Source organism: Neofelis nebulosa, chromosome 7 (genome assembly GCF_028018385.1).
Source record: "Neofelis nebulosa isolate mNeoNeb1 chromosome 7, mNeoNeb1.pri, whole genome shotgun sequence".
NCBI classification, from domain to species: domain Eukaryota; kingdom Metazoa; phylum Chordata; class Mammalia; order Carnivora; family Felidae; genus Neofelis; species Neofelis nebulosa.
In genome coordinates this window covers 133,352,268-133,366,992 of record NC_080788.1, presented here as the reverse complement: position 1 = coordinate 133,366,992, position 14,725 = coordinate 133,352,268, and the positions used below count along the sequence as shown (strand labels likewise).

Genomic DNA, 14,725 nt, shown 5'->3' with positions numbered 1-14,725 from the left:
AAGAAGCTGAGAAAAAGATAAAAAAATCCGGGAGTATGAGGGGAAAATTAGAGAACTAAGTGATGCACTAAAGAGAAATAATCTACGCATAATTGGCATTGCAGAGGAGGAAGAGAGAGGGAAAGGTGCTGAAGGAGTACTTGAAGAAATAATAGCTGAGAACTTCCTGGATCTGGGGAAGGAAAAAGGCATTGAAATCCAAGAGGCACAGAGAACCTCCTTCAGACGTAACTTGAATCGATCTTCTGCACGACATATCATAGTGAAACTGGCAAAATACGAGGATAAAGAGAAAATTCTGAAAGCAGCTAGAGATAAACGTGCTCTAACATATAAAGGGAGACCTATAAGACTCGTGACTGATCTCTCTACTGAAACTTGGCAACCAGAAAGGAATGGCAGGAGATCTTCAATGTGATGAACGGAAAAACCATGCAGCCGAGAATCCTTTATGCAGCAAGTCTGTCATTTAGAATAGAAGGAGAGATAAAGGTCTTCCCAAACAAACAAAAACTGAAGGAATTCGTCACCACTAAACCAGCCCTACAAGAGATCCTAAGGGGGATCCTGTGAGACAAAGTACCAGAGTCATCGCTACAAGCATGAAACCTACGGACATCACAATGACTCTAAACCCATATTTTTCTGTAATAACACTGAATGTAAATGGACTAAATGCGCCAACCAAAAGACATAGGGTATCAGAATGGATAAAAAAACAAGACCCATCTATTTGCTGTCTACAAGAGACTCATTTTAGACCTGAGGACACTTTCAGATTGAGAGTGAAGGGATGGAGAACTACTTGTCATGCCACTGGAAGTCAAAAGAAAGCTGGAGTAGCCATACTTATATCAGACAAACTAGACTTTAAATCAAAGGCTGTAACAAGAGATGAAGAAGGGCATTATATAATAATCACAGGGTCTATCCATCAGGAAGAGCTAACAATTATAAATGTCTATGTGCCGAATACAGGAGCCCCCAAATATATAAAACAATTACAAACATAAGCAACCTTATTGATAAGAATGTGGTCATTGCAGGGGACTTTAACACTCCACTTATAGAAATGGATAGATCATCTAGACACACGGTCAATAAAGAAACAAGGGCCCTGAATGATACATTGGATCAGATGGACTTGACAGATATAGTTAGAACTCTGCATCCCAAAGCAACAGAATATACTTTCTTCTCGAGTGCACATGGAACATTCTCCAAGATAGATCACATACTAGATCACAAAACAGCCCTTCATAAGTAGACAAGAATTGAAATCATACCATGCATACTTTCAGACCACAATGCTATGAAGCCTGAAATCAACCACAGGATAAAGTCTGGAAAACCTCCAAAAGCATGGAGGTTAAAGAACACCCTACTAAAGAATGAATGGGTCAACCAGGCAATTAGAGAAGAAATTAAAAAAATATATGGAAACAAATGAAAATGAAAATACAACAATCCAGACGCTTTGGGATGCAGCGAAGGCAGTCCTGAGAGGAAAATACATTGCAATCCAGGCCCATCTCAAGAAACAAGAAAAATCCCCAATACAAAATCTAACAGCACACCTAAAGGAAATAGAAGCAGAACAGCAAAGGCAGCCTAAACCCAGCAGAAGAAGAGAAATAATAAAGATCAGAGCAGAAATAAACAATATAGAATCTAAAAAAACTCTAGAGCAGATCAACGAAACCAAGAGTTGGTTTTTTGAAAAAATAAACAAAATTGATAAACCTCTAGCCAGGCTTCTCAAAAAGAAAAGGGAGATGACCCAAATAGATAAAACCATGAATGAAAATGGAATTATTACAACCAATCCCTCAGAGATACAAGCAATTATCAGGGAATACTATGAAAAATTATATGCCAACAAACTGGACAACCTGGAAGAAATGGACAAATTCCTAAACACCCACACGCCTCCAAAAATCAGGAGGAAATAGAAAGCTTGAACAGACCCATAACCAGTGAAGAAATTGAATCAGTCATCAAAAATCTCCCAACAAATAAGAGTCCAGGACCAGATGGCTTCCCAGGGGAGTTCTACCAGACGTTTAAAGCAGAGATAATACCTATCCTTCTCAAGCTATTCCAAAAAATAGAAAGGGAAGGAAAACTTCCAGACTCATTCTATGAAGCCAGTATTACTTTGATTCCTAAACCAGACAGAGACCCAGTAAAAAAAGAGAACTACAGGCCAATATCCCTGAAGAATATGGATGCAAAAATTCTCAGTAAGATAATAGCAAACCGAATTCAACTGCATATAAAAAGAAATATTCACCATGATCAAGTGGGATTCATTCCTGGGATGCAGGGCTGGTTCAACATTCGCAAATCAATCAATGTGATACATCACATTAATAAAAGAAAAGATAGGAACCATATGATCCTGTCAATCGATGCAGAAAAGGCCTTTGATAAAATTCAGCAACGTTTCTTAGTAAAAACCCTCGAGAAAGTCGGGATAAAGGAACATACCTAAAGATCATAAAAGCCATTTATGAAAAGCCCACAGCTAACATCATCCTCAATGGGGAAAAACTGAGAGCTTTTTCCCTGAGATCAGGAACACGACAGGGATGCCCACTCTCACCGCTGTTTAACGTAGTGTTGGAAGTTCTAGCATCAGCAATCAGACAACAAAAGGAAATCAAAGGCATCAAAATTGGCAAAGATGAAGTCAAGCTTTCCCTTTTTGCAGATGACATGATATTATACATGGAAAATCCGATAGACTCCACCAGAAGTCTGCTAGAACGGATACATGAATTTAGCAAAGTTTTAGGATACAAAATCAATGTACAGAAATCAGTTGCATTCTTATACACTAATAATGAAGCAACAGAAAGACAAATAAAGAAACTGATCCCATTCACAATTGCACCAAGAAGCATAAAATACCTAGGAATAAATCTAACCAAAGATGTAAAAGATCTGTATGCTGAAAACTATAGAAAGCTTATGAAGCAAATTGAAGAAGATATAAAGAAATGGAAAAACATTCCGTGCTCATGGATTGGAAGAATAAATATTGTTAAAATGTCAATACTACCCAAAGCTATCTACACATTCAATGCAATGCCAATCAAAATTGCAGCAGCATTCTTCTCGAAACTAGAACAAGCAATCCTAAAATTCATATGGAACCACAAAAGGCCCCGAATAGCCAAAGTAATTTTGAAGAAGAAGACCAAAGCAGGAGGCATCACAATCCCAGACTTTAGCCTCTACTACAAAGCTGTCATCATCAAGACAGCATGGTACTGGCACAAAAACAGACACATAGACCAATGGAATAGAATAGAAACCCCAGAACTAGACCCACAAACGTATGGCCAACTAATCTTTGACAAAGCGGGAAAGAACATCCAATGGAAAAAAGACAGTCTCTTTAACAAATGGTGCTGGGAGAAGTGGACAGCAACATGCAGAAGATTGAAACTAGACCACTTTCTCACACCATTCACAAAAATAAACTCAAAATGGATAAAGGACCTGAATGTGAGACAGGAAACCATCAAAACCCTAGAGGAGAAAGCAGGAAAAGACCTCTCTGACCTCAGCTGTAGCAATTTCTTACTTGACACATCTTCAAAGGCAAGGGAATTAAAAGCAAAAGTGAACTACTGGGACCTTATGAAGATAAAAAGCTTCTGCACAGCAAAGGAAACAACCAACAAAACTGAAAGGCAACCAACGGACTGGGAAAAGATATTTGCAAATGACCTATTGGACAAAGGGCTAGTATCCAAAATCTATAAAGAGCTCACCAAACTCCACACCCGAAAAACAAATAATCCAGTGAAGAAATGGGCAGAGAACATGAATAGACACTTCTCTAAAGAAGACATCCGGATGGCCAACAGGCACATGAAAAGATGCTCAACGTTGCTCCTCATCAGGGAAATACAAATCAAAACCACACTCAGATATCACCTCACGCCGGTCAGAGTGGCCAAAATGAAGAAATCAGGAGACTATAGGTGCTGGCGAGGATGTGGAGAAACGGGAACCCTCTTGAACTGTTGGTGGGAATGCAAATTGGTGTAGCCACTCTGGAAAACAGTGTGGAGGTTCCTCAAAAAATTAAAAATGGGCCTACCCTATGACCCAGCAATAGCACTGCTAGGTATTTACCCAAGGGATACAGGAGTACTGATGCATAGGAGCACTTGTACCCCAATGTTTATAGCAGCACTCTCAACAATAGCCAAATGATGGAAAGAGTCTAAATGTCCATCAACTGATGAATGGATAAAGAAATTGTGGTGTATATACACAATGGAGTACTACGTGGCAATGAGAAAGCATGAAATATGGCCCTTTGTAGCAACATGGGTGGAACTGGAGAGTGTTATGCTAAGTGAAATAAGCCATACAGAGAAAGACAGATACCATATGGTTTCATTCTTATGTGGATCCTGAGAAACTTAACAGAAACCCATGGGGGAGGGGAAGGAAAAAAAAAAAAAAAGAGGTTAGAGTGGAAGAGAGCCAAAGCATAAGAGACTCTTAAAAACTGAGAACAAACTGAAGGTTGATGGGGGGTGGGAGGGAGGGGAGGGTGGGTGATGGGTATTGAGGAGGGCACCTTTTGGGATGAGCACTGGGTGTTGTATGGAAACCAATTTGACAATAAACTTCATATATTGGGGGGGGAAAAAAAAACACTGCTCTAAAAACACTTAAAAAATCTAGTTTTGCTGATCTTGTCCTAACCTCTTGGGGTAGATTTCTGTTCATTAAATTGTAGCATTTGTTTTTACAATATCTGTATTTAAAGTTCCTCCTAAGTACTATTTCAGCTGAATCCCACAAGTTTTGATATGAAACATTTTATTGTAACTTGAAAATATTAACTAATTTTCATTTGTATTTTTTCTTTGTCCTTTAGGTTATTTAGAAGTATAATTCTTAATTTTTCAAACAATGGCATTTTCTACTTACCCATTATAGATTTCTAACATTAGAGTCTGGAACAGACTCTGAATTTGCATAGTCTTAAATGTTACTCTTAAGTTTAAAGATTATAGGGACGCCTGGGTGGCTCAGTCGGTTAAGTGGCCGACTTCGGCTGGATCATGATCTCGCGGTTTGTGAGTTCGAGCCCTGTATCGGGCTCTGTGCAGACAGTTCAGAGCCTGGAGCCTGCTTCGGATTCTGTGTCTCCCTCTCTCTCTGCTGCTCCCCTGCTCATGCTCTATTTCTCTCTGTCTCTAAAAAATAAATGTTTAAAAAAAATTTTTAGACTATATATATAGTATATACCATATACCGCTATACCACACGCACGCACCCCTTATATATACCATATGTATGTATGTGTATATGTATATATACATGTGTGGGTGTGTTTATCCCCTTTGATCAGAGTAGAAATCATCTACCTAAAATGAATGATTGGAAAAACTTGATTTCATTACAATTGGAATTCTTATCTTTTAAAATATGAACAGTATTCCTATTTTCGTAGATAAGATCTCCTTCTGACAAAGCAAAGTATTAAAATTCTAGATTCATATTACTTTCTTAAAATGAGATGATTATTTTAATCAAAATCATTTCATAGAGTTCATCATTTTTTTAAGCACACAGTGGTTAATTACTCTTTTAATTAAATGTTACAGGATATGGAGTCTAATAGATCATGCACTAATAGCAAGGTGTAATATGGAAGAACCAATTCGTTGTGCAGCTGTAAATGTAGATGGAATCCATCTTGCCCTTGGAATGAAGGATGGCTCATTCACTGTACTTAGAGTAAGGTATGATATTGGAGTAGAAATAAAAACAGTAAATTTTTTTAAGTGAGACTATATAATACTCATTGTTTTTACCCATTTCCTTTCCTCCCTCCCTTCTTATTAATATATATACACATACACACATATATATCAGATATTACTTTTATTGAATATTAAGTATATTAATAAAAATGGCTTTGTCAGAAAGTGGTTAACTCAAAAACCTTGGTTTTAGGGGTTAAGAATGTTTAGTGAATTAATGGCTAAAATTTTGAGCTACAAATTTGGGTTTTGACTTCCATTCCTTGGTAGTATTGATTTTCAGTAATGATCCTCTGCCATTGGTGGGTGGGGGGGTAGCCTTGGGGCAGTTAAAAATGGGTGAAATGTTTTTTGTTATTTGTAGCTTTATTCTTTGAAAAAAAAATGCCTACTTTTTTTTTTGTTTGCATCATTAGAAAAGTTGAAAGAATTTGTTAAAGCAGTTAACATCCTGTGTTGAATTGTAGTTATGGTGCATTCAACTGAATTCTATATAGCTATTAAAAACTTTGCTGTAGATCCATGTGTGTTCATAAGAATATATACTTACAGAATCCTTCTCCTTAGCCTAGTGAGTGGTAGGACCACCTTTTTAGTTGCCCAGTCCAGAAATCATTAATTCATTTCTCTCTTTTGCCTCCCTTGTATAGTTAATCACAGAGTTCTGGAGAATCTACTTTCTGAGTAGTCTTCAAATTAATCTGCTTCCTCCCATTCTCACCATTGTACTGTTGTATGGGCTTCTGCAATCTCCTAACTGGATTGGTGCAATAGTGTCTCAGCAGGTCTCCTTACCTCCTGTTTTGCTTCTTTCAAGACTTTTTCTTATTCACTCTTCAGTTCACCATTTTTAAACACATTTGTTTGCAGTCCTCCTCTTCCTAAAATACGATAAAAGCTTAGCACTGTCCTTAAGTGGAAGTTCATAATCCTTAACATAGCCAGTAGTGCCCATCTCCAGCCTGTTTCTTTCTACCTCAGTCTCTTTCTTTTAACTGTATAAAACATCTTTTGCTTCTTCAGGTACCTCGTGTTCTCTTGTACTTGTTTCTTTTTTCTTTTTCTGTCTTTCTTTTTTTTTTTTTTTTTTTGTACTTCTCCGTTTCTCTAGACACTGACTCTTTTCTGGGACAGATTTTTACAATGAGATATGGTAAGATTTTTCTCTTGTACTGCTTTTTAAATTGTGATAAAATATGTGTAATATAAAATTTGCCATCTTAACCATATTTTAAAATTCAATGGCATTAAGTACATTTACATTGTTTTGCAACCAAGAATTTGAGATGCTTGGAAAATGTCTAAGAGTTCCTCTTGTTTAGCTTGTATGCATTAAAAATAGTGATTATTTTTGTTAATTGTACATTTATTTCACCTTTCAATTATTTGCAAGTAACTAGGTGAATAAGTTCTTATTTCTAATAAGTCAGTGTTTAAGCAACTGAATCCAACATTGCTGACAGGATCACTGGAGTGGTGATTATGACTGCTGCATGCCTTTGTAGTTTAACCACAAAACTTTAACTCAATATTCTTTTTTTTTTTTTTTTTTTACTTTCTGTAATTTATTTATTTTTATAATTTACATCCAAGTTAGTTAGCACATGGTGCAACAATGATTTCAGAAGTAGATTCCTTAAGCCCCTTCCCCCCCACAACCCCTCCAGCAACTCTCATTTTGTTCTCTAAGAGTCTCTTATGTTTTGTCCTCCTCCCTGTTTTTATATTATTTTTGTTTTTTATTATTTTGCTTCCCTTCCCTTATGTTCATCTGTTTTGTATCTTAAAAGTCTTTGTATGAGTGAAGTCATATGTCTTTTTCTAATTTCGCTTAGCATAATACCTTCTAGTTCCATCCACGTAGTTGCAAATGGCAAGATTTCATTCTTTTTGATTGCTGAGTAATACTCCATTGTATATATATACCACATCATCTTTATCCATTCATCCATTGATGGACATTTGAGCTCTTTCCATACTTTGGCTATTGTTGTAACTCAATATTCTTAATCCTAAATTCACCTGGTCACTGTTTCTTCTTGGTTTGTGGTATATATTCTCTATACCATAAAGCAAAATTCATAAGTGTAGCTGTACTAACGTACCCTCATATAATGACTGGAGGAATATTGAATAGATTTGAATCTAATGCACTGGTTATTATTACTATTTTTTTTTTTCAGTAGGCTCCAGGCCCAGCATGGAGCCCAATGTGGGGCTTGAACTCACGACCCTGAGATCAAAACCTGAGCTGAGATCGAGAGTTGGATGCGTTTAACCAACTGAGCCATCCAAGGTTCCCCCTAATACACTGATCCTTTTTTATTTAAAAAAATTTTTTTTTTATTAGAGAACGAACACCTGCATGAGAGCATGTGCACAAGAGTGCGTGGGCGAATGGGGGGGAGGGGTAGAGGGGAAGAGAGAGCATCTTAAGCAGGCTCTATGCCCAGCATGGAGCCCCATGCAAGGTTTGATCCCATGACCCTGGGATCATGACCTGAGCTGAAATCAAGAGTCGAATGCTCAACCAACTGAGCCATGCAGGCACCCCCACACTGATTCTTAAATTGAGGTACAAGGTGATGTGCCAGCACAAAGTTACGTAACTTCTAGAGCATCTCTTCCTTGTGATAAAAACTGTTACCAATTTTATATTAAAATAAACATTAATATCGTGGAATTAAATGAAAAAAGTGCAAATATTTTTAAAATTAGAAGATACATACATGTAAAACTTTGACTTATGGTGGGCTGCATGGTGTGATGCACAGCAGACTCCTCAGAGGCACTCATTCATTCTCATGAATAGTTAGGAAGACTTTAGAGGAAGAGCTTGATAAGCATAGTTAACAAATTTCCTGGGGGATAGAATAAAGTTTCTTGCAGGGTATGGAATAGGCTTTGGTTGTAAAAACATTGTCATTTTAGATTCTACCAGTGGCTAGCCATTTGTCTCTTTCTGACCATGTCACTACCACATTATGTCAACTTTAAAAGGATTAAGATAGGGGTTGCCTGGGTAGTTCAGTCGGTTAAGTGTACAACTCTTGATTTCGGCTCAGGTCACCATCTCATGGTTTGTGGGATGGAGTCCCTGGTCTGGCTCTGCACTGACAGCACAGAGCCTGCTTGGGATTCTCTCTCTCTCTCTCTCTCTCTCTCTCTCTCTCTCTCTCTCTCTCTCTCTCTCTCTTTCTCTCTCTCTCTCTCTCTTTCTTTCTCTCTCTCTCTCTTTCTCTCTCTCTTTCTCTCTTTCTCTCTTTCTCTCTCTCTTTCTCTCTCTCTTTCTCTCTTTCTGTCTCTCCCCTGCTCGTGCTGGCACACTCTCTTTTCTCTTTCTCACAAAATAAATAAAATAAACTTTAAAAAAGAAAAAAAAAAAAAAGCTTTTGCTAACACTACCCTGTCTCTAAGGCCAGGAAACATCAGTCTTCATCTAGGTTGATACTCAGCAGTATTTGGCCCCCTTAACCACCCCCTCCTTTTCAAAACATCCTCTTCCCAGACTTTGAATGTTAATTCTCTTTCTCTTTTCAGCCTACTTCTGCTTCCATTTTCTTTATAGGCTCGTTATCTTCTGCCTACCAGTAGGTATTGGAGGACATCAAAGTTCATGCCTAGGCTTGTTGTTCTTCTTACTGTGTTTTCTCCCTTAGATAGTCTTATCCTGCCTCCAGTTTCAGTTTCCAGCCGTAGCCTGATGGTTCCAAATACGTTCCAAGGTCTCACTCTCATCTCTCCTCTGAACTCCAGCTGTGTATTTCCAGTTGTTTATTTAACATCACTTGGATGTCTCAGAGGCATCTGCAATACAGCGTGTCCCAAACTAAAACTCAGTTATAAGGCATCATTGAAAAAATTGTTTAACTTTACTGGTTGAAATGGTCGTTAATTGGGAAGAATTTGTATTGTATTAAAAAAGCTCGAAGAGGTTAAAATAAAAATAATTAGCGGTGCCTATATAAAGATATACATTCAAGTGTCTTACTGAATACAAATCAATTCCTCTTTTCCTTATTTCTTGAATGTAATTTTGCACATTTGTCTGATTATAAAAATTTATTTGAAAATCAGTGTTTGTAATTATTTTTCATAAACTCAGTATTTCCAAGGAACTTCATCATAAAAATCTGTGATTTTATTTCCTTTATTGTATGAAAATTTAGTATGAATCTTTAAACTACCTTAAAGTAATTAAAAAACTAAAATTCAGCATTTTCTTCTACTTCCAGCATATTTGGTCCTCTTATATTTCTGTTCAACAAAATAATTGTTCCTGAATTAATATTTGTATCATTTATATTTGTTTTATAATTTATAAATACTTGATATAGCCTCATAGTCATTTTAGACACATTTGAAAACTGAACTAATTCTCAAATGACTTGTTTTCACGTGGTCTCATTTTTTCTTTGCAGAGATATGACCGAAGTTGTACATATTAAAGACAGGAAGGAGGCAATTCATGAGTTAAAATATTCCCCAGATGGAACTTACCTTGCTGTTGGATGCAATGACAGCTCGGTTGATATCTATGGCGTTGCGCAACGTTATAAAAAGTTTGGGGAATGTGTTGGGTCGCTTAGTTTCATCACTCATCTTGACTGGTCCTCAGATAGTAGATATTTACAGACAAATGATGGAAATGGTAAAAGACTTTTTTATAGGATGCCAGGTAAAAGTTTCTAAGTTTCTAATAAATTAATATTATTATTTATGGATTTTTAGTACCTGTAAAATATTTTAGAATTTGACGAGAAATAGAGTATAAAATACATTTGATTACAGGAAATTAAAGAAGATCTGAGCTCATGTTTCAGGCATTATGATCTTTTCCATCAGGCTGCCCTATTGAAATCTTTTTGGTTCTTCATTAAAACTTCTTTGCTTGGAGTATCTAAAACCTACTTGATGTTGAATTCCGTGCTATGTGAGGAGTATTTGGTAAAGTCCTACTCTGTGTTAGAAAGTCAAAGTGCCATTTTTATGGGTGGAACTAATTAAATATAATTGCTAACAATGCCTGACCATAAATTGTTTGGGTTTTTTTTGTGGTTACCTCAAATAAATTTTGTAAATATCCATTCTATAGCTAAAACCCTAAATTTGAGAGAGTTGCCACCAAAGATTTGTAAAAGAATTAGAGCAACCATCAAAATGTTATCTCTCAGTACCTCAGTTAGTTGGATGCTTAATGAATTAGTCACTAGTTTCCAACAACTTATTTAATAAAACTAGCTGCATAATTAAATTAATGCCTGTCCCTAAAAGTTTTTTATTACCAATGTGTGTGTAATTAGGACCAAATCCTAACGCCCTGATCCCTAATTGTAAATGTATTACTCCCTGGCCATCCTTCCTTCATGGTCCTTCAGTTTTCTTGTTTTCTCTCAACCATGTGTATTCTTAGGTTTCTCATTTAAAAGCTGATTTGCCACTTTCTTACAGCTTTTACTTGTTCTTCTGACTTACAGTGTTGTGACTAATCTGGCATGATTTTAGTAGGATTAATGTTTATTCTCCACTTGAGCGAACCTGCTAAGCTACATCAGAATCAAATCTGTGTGTCTCTAATTTGGGTAGTGGCTTTTTAAATAATTTCCTTTCATTTAGTTTTCTTCTCTCCTTACCGTATTCACCTACCTATTCATGCTACTCTCCTTTAACTGTAGTGCGAAGAAATTTTGGAGTTTACCATGTTATCAGTATAATTTATGCTTGAGAAAAAATAAAATGAAATAACTTCTTAAATTAAGACTATTATTTATTTTTAGGAGGAAAAGAAGTGACAAACAAAGAAGAAATAAAAGGTGTTCATTGGGCTTCATGGACATGTGTTTCAGGCCTTGAAGTAAATGGAATTTGGCCCAAGTATTCAGATATCAATGATATAAATTCAGTAGATGGAAATTATATTGGCCAAGTTTTAGTTACAGCTGATGACTATGGAATTATAAAATTATTCCGATATCCTTGTTTAAGAAAAGGTATTTTTTCTTTCAAAATACTATTAAGTAGCTCGTCTGTTATAAAAGACTTTTAGGAGCACCTGGGTGGCTTAGTCAGTTAAGCATATGACTCAGTTCGTCTCAGGTCATGCATGATTCATGGTCCTGTGAGTTCGAGCTTTGTGTCAGGCTCTGCACTGACAGTGAGGAAGCTGCTTGGGGTTCTCTCTCCCTCACTCACACTGTCTGTCTGTCTGTCTGTCTCTCTCAAAACAAATAAATTAATTAGAAAAATTGTTTTAAGTAAAAGACTTTTAAGTTCTTGTAGAAAATTGAGATAAAAGGGTTTATATTTTTTTAAATATGTATACTAATTAATTGGTGAAGGGTTGCATGAAAATGAACAGAATTAGATACATTTATTTTGCTAATTTAAAAATTGTTTGTTACCGTTATTTTGGACATGGAATTTTTATTAGAAGATTATTTTTGAACTCACATATTAAGAATTTACTAATACTTTACCTCTTCTTAAAGAATCATTTTCTCTCCACTCCCAGAATTATTTGATAGAGTCAGACTATACAATGATAGACACACTTTTCTTATTTCTAATTATCTTTAATCATTTAACTTGTTAAACATGTATCTTTTAGAAGACATTTTTTCTCATGGCTTTTTCTCAAGAATCTCTCAGGTCATAATTTGGAACCTGTTGGTTTCTTGGTTGGTTTTCATGTACAGGTGTGTTTTTGTTTAAATCCTTAACATATATTGTTTTGGCATTTATATACTTTGTGTAAACAGTCAGGGTAAGATAAATAAGAGGTCTTATCATTGTTTATTTTCTACACATTTTATGTATCACCTTTTTTTCTTGGATCTCTACTTAAATGATGATATTAAACATTCTGTTCATAGACTTGGGGATAATTAAGTGAAATACTGTGTATTACTGTGTGGAACAAAGCATGGGACAAATAAATATTTGAGTTAGCTTATAACAAGTCCATAAGTACTAAAATAATTATACGAATAGACAATTAGTATCAGGAAATTAGTTTCCTGGAAACCAAAAATAAAATAAAACAGGACACAAAATAATTTTCATCATAAGTATTTTAAGCCTTTTTTTTCTTTTAATTTGAGTGTAGTTGATATACATGTTTTGTTTTTTTAAGTGAACTTGTCTCATCGTGGGGCTCAGATTCATGACCCCAAGATCTAGAATCGTGTGATCAACTGAGCCAGATGTTTTTTTAAAAAGTGTTTTTCACTATTCAGGGAAAGCAGAGTTTTTTTTCTGAGATTTAATTTTCAAAGAATTCTCTCATATAGCATGGAGCTTTAGATTAGGTGCAGTGAGTATATTCCTAGGGCATTAATATCTGTAACAAATGTAGTAATTATTTTTACCTGGTCATTGGTAAAAGCTTTTAGATAAATGTTAAAATGCAGTTCAGTAAAAAGTGAACAGCTGAATAGTTGTGTTTAAGTAGGTAGTTCAGATATGTCATTTGCAAAGGAATGGGAGAAGATATTTGCAAATAACATATCGGATAAACTGTTACTATCCAAAATCTATGAAGAACTTATGAAACTCTACACCCCCAAAATAAATAATCCTGTTAAGAAGTAAGCAGAAGACATGAACATTTTTCCAAAGAAGACATCCAGATGGCTAACAGACACATGAAAAGATGGTCACCATCAGTCATCATCAAGGAAATACAAATCAAAGCACAATGAGCTACTACCTCACACCTGTCAGAATGGCTAAAATTAACAACTCAGGCAATAACAGAGGTTGGTGAGAAATGTGGGAATGCAAACTGGTGTAGCCACTCTGGAAAACTATATGGAGGTTCTTCAAAGGTTAAAACAGAACTACCCTACGTCCCAGCAATTGCACTACTAAGTATCCAAAGGAATCAAAAATACAGATTCAAAGGGGCATATGCACCCCAATGTTTATAATAGCATTATCAACAATAGCCGAACTATGGAAAGAGCCCGAAAGTCCATTGACGGTTGAATGGATACAGAAAATGTGGGAATATATATACAGTGGAATATTACTCAGCCATCAAAAAGAATGAAATCTTGCCATTTGCAATGATGTAGATGGAACTAGAGTTTATTAAGCTCAGTAACATAAGTCAGTCAGAGAAAGACAAATACTATATGATTTCACTTGTATGTGGAATTTAAGAAATAAAACAGATGAATATATGGGAAGGATAAAAAATATAGAGAAGGAACCCATAAGAGACTCTTAATTATGGAGAAGAAACAGGATTGATGAAGGGAGGTAGGAATGGGGGGTGGGCCAAATGAGTGATGGCTATTAAGGAGGGCACTTGTGATGAGCACAGGTGTTATATGTAAGTGATGAATCACTAAATTCTACACCTGAAACCAATTTTACCATATATGTTAATTAACTAGATTTCGATTAAAAACTTGAAAAAAAAAATAGGTAGTTTATGTTGAACTTAAGGGCCCAATTTTCCTAGAATTCTATGCTAGCGTTTCTGTTGTGCCTTTACACTAAAATGGTAAATTCCAGATCTTGCCACCTCTGGGGTGTTGTCGATTCCTACTTGCAGGATTTCAACTTCCTAGCTGAAACTGCATCATCCATAAGTAATGCTAAGTGTGTTAATAAAGCCTAGCTAAATCTCTAGTAATTAAAGTATCCTGTTTCTGGATCCCACCACGTAGCCAGGACATGAGGGTCAGTGCCGCAAAAGATTTTATTATGGGGGCGCCTGGGTGGCTCAGTCGGTTAGGGGTCCGACTTCGGCTCAGGTCATGATCTCGTGGTCTGTGAATTTGAGCCCCGTGTCGGACTCTGTGCTGACTGCTCAGAGCCTGGAACCTGTTTCAGATTCTGTGTCTCCCTCTCTCTCTGACCCTCCCCCATTCATGCTCTGTCTCTCTCTGTCTCAAAAATAAATAAACGTTAAAAAAAAA

The 14,725-nt window shown here is 36.2% G+C and overlaps 1 protein-coding gene across 13 annotated transcripts in view; it reads left to right on the top strand.

Annotated features, from left to right (window-relative positions):
* Nucleotides 1–14,725, top strand: part of EML5 (EMAP like 5) — a 182,288-nt gene that overhangs the window by 55,544 nt on the left and 112,019 nt on the right. For 12 of the 13 annotated variants that reach the window (XM_058739946.1, XM_058739943.1, XM_058739941.1 and 9 more), the window contains 3 exons: nucleotides 5,640–5,777; nucleotides 10,220–10,476; nucleotides 11,576–11,788. In XM_058739946.1, coding sequence (XP_058595929.1) covers nucleotides 5,640–5,777; nucleotides 10,220–10,476; nucleotides 11,576–11,788 — 608 coding nt within the window. The remainder of the gene's footprint in view (nucleotides 1–5,639; nucleotides 5,778–10,219; nucleotides 10,477–11,575; nucleotides 11,789–14,725) is intronic. The other variant, XM_058739947.1, reaches the window with a different exon arrangement.